This window comes from Otolemur garnettii, unplaced genomic scaffold (genome assembly GCF_000181295.1).
Source record: "Otolemur garnettii isolate 467f Iridium unplaced genomic scaffold, OtoGar3 scaffold00184, whole genome shotgun sequence".
NCBI classification, from domain to species: domain Eukaryota; kingdom Metazoa; phylum Chordata; class Mammalia; order Primates; family Galagidae; genus Otolemur; species Otolemur garnettii.
This window is the reverse complement of record NW_003852579.1, coordinates 660331-670868: the sequence shown is the minus strand read 5'-3', so window position 1 is coordinate 670868 and position 10538 is coordinate 660331. Positions and strand designations below refer to the sequence as shown.

General features: G+C 40.2%; 1 protein-coding gene across 3 annotated transcripts in view; it reads left to right on the top strand.

The window, feature by feature from the left end:
- Positions 1-10538, top strand: part of ZCCHC17 (zinc finger CCHC-type containing 17) — a 64645-nt gene that overhangs the window by 13400 nt on the left and 40707 nt on the right. For all 3 annotated transcript variants that reach the window (XM_003800755.3, XM_023507458.1, XM_023507457.1), the window contains exon 3: positions 6800-6857. In XM_003800755.3, coding sequence (XP_003800803.1) covers positions 6800-6857 — 58 coding nt within the window. The remainder of the gene's footprint in view (positions 1-6799; positions 6858-10538) is intronic.

The window sequence follows — 10538 nt, the reverse complement described above, 5'->3', positions numbered from 1 at the left end:
TTTTGAGACAGAGTCTCACTATGTCACCCTAGGTAGAGTGTGATGGTGTCATAGCTCACAACCTCAAACTTTTGGGCTTAAGTGATTCTATTGCCTCAGCCTCCCAGGTAACTGGGACTACAGGTGCCTGCCACAATGCCTGGCTGTTTTTTGGTTCTAGTTCTTGTTGTTTGGCAGGCCCTGGCTGGATTCGAACCTGCCAGCTCCAGTGTATGTGGCTGGTACCCTAGCCGTTGAGCTACAGGCGTTGAGCTGATGCTGTCTTTGAGAAGGAACAAATGCTGTGTCCTCATGTGATAGGAAGGACAGAAGGCATACCCTTTTTATAAGGCATTCATTCATTCATGAGAGAAGAGCCTTAACAGCCTAATCAGCTCCTAAAGGCCCCCCCTCTTAAATATTATTTCATTGGAGATTAAGAGGAGGGGCCTTTAGAAAAGTGGTTAAATTACAAGTGCAGAGCCCTTGTAAACAGAGTGTGCTGGCAGTGCCTATGGCTCAGTGAGTAGGGCAGTGGCCCCATATACCTAGGGTAGTGGGTTCAAACTCAGCGCCGGCCAAACTGCAACAAAAAAATAGCTGGGTGTTGTGGCAAGCGCCTGTAGCCCCAGCTACCTGGGAGGCTGAAGCAAGAGAATCGCCTTAGTCCAAGAGCTAGAAGTTGCTGTGAGTTGGCAATCTACCGAGGGCGAGAAAATGAGACTCTGTCTCTTAAAAAAAAAAAAAAGAGTGCCCTTACAAAAGAGATTTCAGATTGCTGTCTGGCCCTTCTGTTCTTGACTGCTGTGTGAAGACATAGTGACAGGGTGCCATCTTGGAGGCAGAGAGTAAACCCTTATCAGACACCAAATCTGGTGCTTTGATCTTGTATTTATCAGCCTCCAGAACTGTGAGAAATAAATTTCTATTGTTATAAACTATCTCGTCTATGGTATTTTGTTTTAGGAACATGAGTGGACCAAGACACTGTTCCTTCTATCCACTTTCCCACCATATTCTTTTCATCCTTTAGGTTTCAGCCCTGATGTTATCTCCTCAGAGATTTTTTTTACTGGGTATAAATAAATGGGTTCATTTTGTATTGAATTGTGTAGTTGTTTAAGGTCGGTTTTTTCACAAGACACTAAGCTCAATGAGAGCAGAGCTCTCTCTGTTTTATTGTATATCTCTTTTTTCCCCCCTAAGACATAGTCTTACTCTTTTGCCTAGGCTAGTGTGTAGTGGTGTCATTAGAGCTTACTTCAGCCTCAAACTTTAGGACTCAAGTGATCTTCCTGTCTCAGATAGGACCACAGGCGTGTGCTATCATGTCCCGCTAACTTTTTTTATTTTTTATAGGTATGTGGGTACTTTCTATGTTGCTCAGGCTGGTCTTGAACTCCTGGTCTCAAGCAGTCCTTGTACCTCAGCCTCCCAAAGTGCTAGGATTTCAGGTGTGAACCTTTGCACCTAGCCAATTGTGTATCTCAATCTTAGGTGGGTAGGTAGAAAATAGCTGGAGATGCTTGATACTAAATGAATGATTGACATTTGGAGGAAAAGACATTGTATATTTCAAGAGCAATGGCTTTGGAGCCTGACAATCTGTAGTCTGTTCCAGCTCCTTTACCTAATGGGTGTTCTTTAAGACTTTGATGGGTGACTTAATCTCTTTGAATGTCAGTTTTCTTGTTAAATAGAGATAATAACTACTTCCACAGGATTACGGTGATGGTTAAGTAAGTTATCAACTATAAAAATACAAGCCCCAGACACAGGAATTCATTAATGTTTTCTCTCTCTCCTCATGAAGTGAAAGTAAAGCCAAAAAATTAATTGCATTCCATGTCTTATGAATGCCTGTAGTATTTTAGCAATGTCAGTCATAGTTGGCATTTTTACTTGCTTTCTGTTTGACAAAAGTTTTACCTCCTGATGATCTGAGATCTTTGAGGGTAGACTTCATCAGTTGGTTATAGATAATTGTGGCTTTTGGCTTCTGTTTTTTTTTTTTTTTTTTTGCCGGGGTTGGGTTTGAACCCACCATCTCTGGCATATGGGGCCAACGCCCTACTCCTTGGAGCCATAGCCGCCGCCCCCTCCCCTTTTTTTTAAGACAGAGGCTTACTCTGTTGCCCTGGGGTTGAGTGTCCTGGTGTCATAGCTCATAGCAATCTTAAACTTTTGAGCTCAAATGATCCTCTTGTCTCAGCCTTCCGAGTAGCTGGAACTACAGGTGCCAGACAGTAGTTTTTCTAATGCCCAGCCAGTTTTTCTATTTTTAGTAGAGATGGCTCAGGCTGATCGAACTCCTGATCTCAGGCTGAGGGGATATTGGTACTGGTAAGGTGGAAGAAACATTGGATTGAAAGTCAAAAAATATCTATACTATCCCTGCCTGCACTACTAACTTTGTGGTTTATGACTCTGAGCTTCAAATTTCTCATTTACATTATGGGGATAACAAATTTCAAGGTCAGTGCCACCTCTAATATGAAGGTAGGAAATTTATTTTACCCAAGCCCTAAATTCAGTTGAGATAATTACTGAATTTCTTCCCTTGAGCTGTTTGACTAATTATTCTTGGGACACCAGGCAGATTGTATGGTCATCTACAACAGGTGCTGTCCTGTTAATTTCAACTCTGACTGCACCCTAGGAGACACAATGACAGAAACACCTGATGCTGGGATTGGAAAGAATACCTTTTCCTAACTGAACAGTTGAGTGCATCCATTCTGAAGCACATTAATCTTTCCTTTTGGGAGAGGCCAAATTAAGTTCTGTTGTATTAACTGTAAAGACTGTAATGTGACACTGGAGCTTTAGGATTGAAAAGTGAGATTATCTTAATTTACAGTAGTAGCAAGGTGATTTCAATTCCAACTTTCAGATGCTACTTTTAAGTTTGTTAGATAATTCAGTAATGTTGTTATACAACATGAGAATTTTCAGCCTTCTTTCTAGAACCCTGGGCCAGATGCCAATCAGAGTACCTTTAGTTGATCCAGAAAGATGGATTTTCTTTGATTTTAATTAAAAATCAAAAGATTTTTCTTTTATCTGGCTTCTTTTACTCAGAACAAATTGCTTTGTGAACTTGAATAATCTCTTTGCATCTCTGGCTTCACTTTCCTCATTTGAAAAATGATACAGTGGACCAGCTAATCTCTAAAGTCCTTTCTCTGCCTGCATTTTGCCTGAATTTTAAGTATCTGTGATTTTTACTGTTTCCTTGGAACCCTCCCCCAGCATAGCATGTTCATCAGTGTAAAACAGTCTAGAACTTTTGGTTTACAATATATTTTTTATGCTGTGTCTTGCAGAGTTAATTCAAGTGCTCTGTCCCAATATCCCCATTAAATAAGGAGAATGAAAGTTTTTGGTCTATTTCCATCCTAATATTGTAGTGCGTGATGATATTTGGTGAAGTAAGAGACACTAGAATAGGAGTAAGGGATCTAGGTTCTGTCTAAGTTAGTTGTGTGCCTTCCTACAAGTCACTAATCTTTTTATGCTTTATTATCTTGGACTATAAATTATTAAAAAGTTATACTTTATTGTATGTACAATATGTGTCAGATACCAGTGCCAGGCACCTTATGTACATCATTTGTTATCTGTAGCAGCAAAGTGAAAACAAATGGGAACTTAGACCTTGAAAGACAAGTTGTGTTCAAAATCCTATAGGTAGGAAACAGCATAGCTGGGATTGGAAGACACATTTAAAGCCTGTGCTCTTTCTACACTTAGGCTGTTCTTTGTTTCTTTTTAAAATTTTTTTTCTTTTTTAGGTTTTTTTTGGGAGACAATTCTTTTACCCCAGGCCAGAATGCCATGGTATCAGTTTAGCTCACAACAACCTCAAACTCCAAGCTCAAGTAGGCTCAAGTGATCCTCTGGCCTCAGCCTCCCAAAGTAGCTGGGAATACAAGTGCCACCACAATGACCAGCTAATTTTTTCTATTTTTAGCTCTGAGCTTGAGCAATCCTTCCATCTTGGCTTCCCAAAACTGCTATGATGACAGGCATAAGCCACTGTACCGGCCTTTTTAAAAAGTTTTTTAAGGACAGAATCTCACTATGTTGCCCAGGCAGGACTGGAACTTCTGGGTTCAAGTGATCATCCTGCTTTAGCTTCCTGAGTAGCTGGGGCTACTATACCCTGCTATACCTCTATTATGTCTCATCTGTAACATAGGGACCTACCTTATATATTTTCTAGGGTTGTTACCAGGAACAGATAGGATATCAGATATCACGTTGCTTTTGGCCATTAGAATTTTATGGTTAAAGAGAACCCATGAACAGCTGTAGTGTAACTACTAAAGACTCTCTAGGTTCAAATCCCAGATTAGTTTTGGACCGTGGGTAAACTACTTAATCTCTTCATGCATTACTTTGTCATGTGTTGAATGGGAATAATAATAGCAACTTCATTAGTGACATGAGGATAATGCAAAGCATTTGGAATATTTTTGCATATAGTAAGTATTTAATTTATAGAGTATTAGTGAATAGCAATATAGCAGAGATTGTCTTGCTTGGTCTCCTTGTTTTAGTCTGGTGAAGCTGCAGCAGTGATTGCCCAAGATGAAGCAACTAATTAACAATACTGAAAAGAATAAAATTTATATATGTATATAAACCACTGAGCTACAGGCCTCAAGCCAATCATATATAAATATTTTTATATAATAAATAGATATTTAAAAATATCTATTTATATAAAATATATATGACATATACATATTTATATAAAAAATGTCAGATTGGCTTGGTGCCCATAGCTGAGTGCCCTAACCACTGAGCACAGGTGCCAAGCCAATCTTACATATATTTATATAAATATATATAATATTAATATTATGTAATATTAATATATAATTATGTGTTATATAATGTATACAATCATATAATACATAATTATAACAATTATATTATTAATATATGAGAATAACTCATATTTATATATTAATAACATATAATTAATTACTATATAATATATAGTAATTTACTATATAATATGTAATTACATTTATATAATGTATACAATTATACATAATTATAACAATTATATTAATTATTAATATATAAGAATAACTCAATAATATATATAACTGATTACTATATAACATATAGTAATTTACATATATATGTGTGTGTGTATACATACGTATGATTGGCTCCATGCCTGTTGCTCAGTGGTTAGGGCAACAGCCACATATATTGAGGCTGGCAGGTTCGAACCTGGCCAGGGCCTGCTAAACAACAATGACAACTACAACTACAACAACAAAGAAAAAAATAGCTGGGTGTTGTGGTGGATGCCTGTAGTCCCAGCTACTTGGAGGCTGAGGCAAGAGAATTGCTTAAGTCCAAGAGTTTGAGGTTACTGTGAGCTGTGACGTGACGGCACTCTACCTAGGGTGATAAAGTGAGATTCTGTCTCAAAAAAAAAAAAAAGTAAGGCTGTGCTAGACCCATCAAGCCTCTAATTTAGGTGTTTGAGATTAATTCTGTAAAAGACTTGGGAGAATTCTTTTTCTCTCTGATTATATCTTTTCAGGTTTTATCAGATGTCTGTGTATTGGCTTTTTTTTTTTTTTTTTTTGGCAGTTTTTGGCCGGGGCTGGGTTTGAACCCACCGCCTCCGATATATGGGGCCAGCGTTCTACTCCGTTACCCTGTGTATTGGCTTTTTATATAATTGTCCTTTTTTTGAGACAGAGCCTCAAGCTATCCCCCTGGGTAGAGTGCTATGGCATCACATCTCACAGCAACCTCCACCTCCTGGGCTCAAGCGAGTCTCCTGCCTCAGCCTCCCAAGTAGCTGGTATCACAGGTGCCCGCCACAACACCCAGCTATTTTTTTTTTAATGGTTGCAGCCATCATTGTTGTTTTGGCGGGCCGGGCTGGATTCGAACCCACCACCTTAGGTATATGTGGCTGGCACCTTAGCCACTTGAGTCACAGACGCCGAGCCTATATAATTGTCTTGATAAAACCCATGACTCAGGCTGAGCACAGTGGCTCCTAGCACTCTGGGAGACTGAGGTGGGAGGATCCCTTGAGCTTAGGACTTTGAGACCAGCCTGAGGAAGAGACCCCATTTCTACTAAAAACAGAAATCTTAGCCAGGGGTTGTGGTGGGTGCCTGTAGTCCCAGTTACTCGGGAGGATAAGACAGAATGATCTCTTGAAGCCAGGAGTTTGTGGTTACTGTGAGGTAGGTTGACACCATGACACTTTAGTCTGGGGCAATAAGGTGAGACTCTGTCCCCCCCAAAAAAACAAAAATAATGCCAAAGACACAGATATGGAGTGAAACTCTTGGTCTAGTTTTACTTGAAATTTGGGAATAAAGGATGTCCTACATGATCAATCCCAAATTATTAAAGTTCTCAGCATTAGGATTAGAGGCATCAGTCCCACCTAATATAAGGTGTAACTTTATTATTTGTTTGCTGTTTGTTCCTTTAGTTCATGAAATTCCTTTGATGATATCAATACTTAGTTTTTGTTGGTTTTCTGTACAAATCTCCTTTGATGATTGCAGTAGTTTGGACATCTCTTGATCCCATCATACTCAGTGACAACATTCCAATCTCACCAATGTTTTTAATGTGTACATGCGTATCTGTTAGTCTAAATTTTAAACAGAACAGAAAGATTGTTTGACAGAGCCATCATTTTTAGGCAGTTTTATAGCACATAGAAGCAGTCAGTACCAAGTAGAAATTCAGGGAGACTAGGTTAAGTGCTATGAAAGAAAGATTCTCATTTGTGTGACATTGATTTTTTTTTTTGTCTTTATAGGTTGCTATGGTGACAGACTATGGAGCCTTTGTCAAAATCCCAGGTTGTCGGAAGCAAGGTGGGATCCCATAACTTGAAATTTAGCCCTCCCATTTTAACTCTCTGCTGTCACCCTCACCACATCCTAATTATAGGCTGTACATTTTTCAGGTAGTAGTTTTTTATTTGTTTTTAGCATCTAAATAAGACAGACAAGTGATGACAGTTCATTTTTAGCTGGCAGGTCTTATCAGAAGAGTGGTGTTTTATGAGTTAGGTGAGGGCTAATGTATGGCTAATTGGGTTCACTTCTGGAACCAACTGCTTCCTAGACTTCACTTTTGATCCTAGGCATGTAACTTGACCTCTATGGACAAGATTTTGGGAAGGACAAGGTACTTTTCTTTGAGGCTTAACAGTGTGAGTTTTATGGGACTAGTATTGTAAATAATACAAATATACATTATGTGTAATATTTAAAATTTTCTTTGTAAAGAGATATCTGTTGAGCATTTTTGGAGAAGCCCTTTTATGCCTATAATTTTATTTATTTCTCAAAACAGTTGTGTTAAGTAGAAAATGAAGGTTCCACACATTGGAGGCCTGTCCAGGGTGATTCACCTAGGTAATGGCACAGCCAAGACTAGAACCCAACCCTTCTGAATCCTAGCCCAGGGGCTTTCAATTGTATCACACTTCTGGTGGACCCAAAGACTCACTCACTAACTTATTATATTAAAATAATTTAGGGATTTATTAAAGAGGTTAATATTTGAGGGAAACAAAAGGAGAGTATAGTGGCTCACACCCATAATCCTAGCATTTTGGGAGCTTGAAGCACTCCAGGTGTGCTGACTCCTGTTATTTACCCAAATGTGGGGTATTTGCATAATTTGTGGTAGTGGGTCACTGCATTCATGTTCTTCCTTGATAAAAAAGAAAATAAAGAAAAATAGAAAAATTAACTGGGTATGGTGGCATGCACCTATAGTCTCATCTACTTGGGAGGCTAAAGTGGGAGGATTGCTTGAGTCCAGGAGTTTAAGGTTGCAAAGTGAGCTTAGTTCTCTAGCCTAGATAATAGAGCAAGACTGTCTCAGTGAAAAGCAAAAAAGAACAACAGAAAAAAAGGCCAAGTAAGGTGGCTAACTCCTGTAATCCAAACACTTTGGTAGGCCAAGGCAAGAGGATTGCTTCAGGCTAGGTGTTTGAGATCAGCTTAAACAACATAGCCAGACCCCATCTCTACAAAAAATAAAATATTTATATGGATATGCTGGCACATGTCTGTAATCCCAGCTACTCAGGAGGCCAAGGCAGGAGAATTGCTTGAATCCAGTAATTTGAGATTGCACTGAGCTATGATGACACCACTGCACTCCTAGCCTAGTGACAGAAGGAGACCCTGTCACAGAAGAAACAATAGTAACTATAAGAATACTAAAAGAAATTATAGGCTGGGGACCTTTTTATTGTCATTCCAAATCACTATTGCAGTTATATCAGTTGGTGGATATTGGTTGTTTCTACTTTTTTGCTATTATGAATAATGTTGCTCAGAATATTTCTATACACATTTTTATATGGATACATGCTTGCTTTTTTCTTGGGTATATATCTAGGAATGGAATATGTATAACATTTTAAAGAACTGCCCTACTGGGCCTGGCATGGTGGCTCACACCTGTAATCCTAGCACTCTGGAAGGCCAAGATGGGTGGATTGCCTGAGCTCATAGGTTCGAGACCAGCCTGAGCAAAAGTGAGACCTTGTCTCTAAAAAATAGCCAGGCATTGTGGTGGGTACCTGTAGTCCCAGCCACTTGGGAGGCTGAGGCAAGAGAATCACAGGACCCCAAGAGTTTGAGGTTCTCAAAAAAAAAACCTGCCTTATAGATTTTTCTCAAGTGACTATACCATTTTACATTCCCACCAGTAATGTACATGGGTTCTATTTTCTCTATTTTTTCTCTCCTTGTCCACACTTGTTACTATATGTCTTTTTGAGTATAGCCATCCTAATGGGTGTGAAATGTCATCTCATTATGGTTTTGATTTCTCCTTCCATTTCAATCATGGCTAATGATGTTGAGCCTCTTTTCTTTTTTTTTTTTTTTGGACCAGACTGAGTTTGAACCCACCACCTCTGCCCTATGGGGCTGGCACCCTACTCCTTTGAGCCACAGGCGCCACTCATGAGCCTCTTTTCATGTGTTTACCTTTTTTTTTTTGAGACAGAGTGTCACTATGTTGCCCTCAGTAGAGTGCCTAGCATCACAGCTCACAGCAACCTCGAACTCTTGGGCTTAAGTGATTTTCTTGCCTCAGCCTCCCAACTAGCTGGGACTACATGCACCTGCCACAACACCTGGCTATTTTTTGGTTGCAAATGGCATTCATTATTGTTTAGCAGGCCTGGGCTGGGCTCGAACCTGCCAGCTTTGGTGTATGTGGCTGACACCCTACTCTCTGAGCTATGGGCACTGAGCCATTTTTTTTTCTTTTTTTTGAGACAGAGTCTCACTTTGTTGCCTCAGTAGAGTATGGTGGTGTCATAGCTCACAGCAACCTCAAACTCTTGCCTCAGCCTCCTGAGAAGCTGGGACTACAGGTGCCTGCCACAACGCCCGGCTATTTTCCGAGACGAGGTCAAGCTGGTCTCGAGCCTCTGAGCTAAGGCAATCCACCCACCTCAGCCTCCTAGAGTGCTAGGATTATAGGCGTGAGCCACCGTGTCCAGCCTATTCTGTGATTTTATTTTATTTTATTTATTTATTTATTCATTTATTTTTTGAGACAGGGTTTCATTATGTTACCCTCGGTAGAGTGCTGTGGCATCACAGCTCACAGCAATCTCCAACTCTTGGGCTTAAGCAATTCTCTTGCGTTAGCCTCCCAAGTAGCTGGGATTACAGGCACCTGCCACAACTCCCAGCGTTTTTTTTTTTGTGCAGTTTTTGGCAGGGGCTGGGTTTGAACCTGCCACCTCTGGTATATAGGGCCAGCACACTACTCCTTTGAGCCGCAGGCACTACCCCAACTCCCAGCTATTTTTTGTTGCATTTGTCATTGTTGTTTAGCCGGCCTGGGCTGGGTTCCAACCTGCCAGCCTCAGTGTAAGTGGCCACTGCTATAGCCACTGTGCCACGGATGCTGAGCCTATTTAACATTCCTGAGGTGACAAATTATCTAAGTGAGGAACAGATTACTTGGTAGTTGGTAGGGATTAAGAGGGAGAGGGAGTATGGGCGGAGGTAGCAACATGAGGGATCCTTATGGTGGTGAAACTGTTCTCTATCTTGACTGTGGTGATGGATACATGAATATACATATGTGGTGAGTTTACATGAAACTAAATATATACAGATAGTATATATATACTTAAACTCAAATGAGTATAAGTAAAATGAGAAATCTCAAGAAAATCTGGTGGATTGTATCTGAGATGTTTTTTTCCTACACCAATAATTCTCCAGTTCTCTGAATATTCAACATCAGCTGGAAGCCCAACAATTCATTTCATTTTTTTGTTTGGCTTTTTTTTTTTTTTTTTTTAAGACAGAGTCTCGGCTCAGTGACTGTGGCTCAAGTGGCTAAGGCACAAGCCACATACACCAAAGGTGGCGGGTTTGAATCCAGCCCAGGCCGCCAAACAATGATGGCTGCAACCAAAAAATAGCCAGGCATTGTGGAGGGCGCCTGTGGTCCCAGCTACTTGGGAGGCTGAGGCAGGAGACTCACTTGAGCCCGGGAGTTGGAGG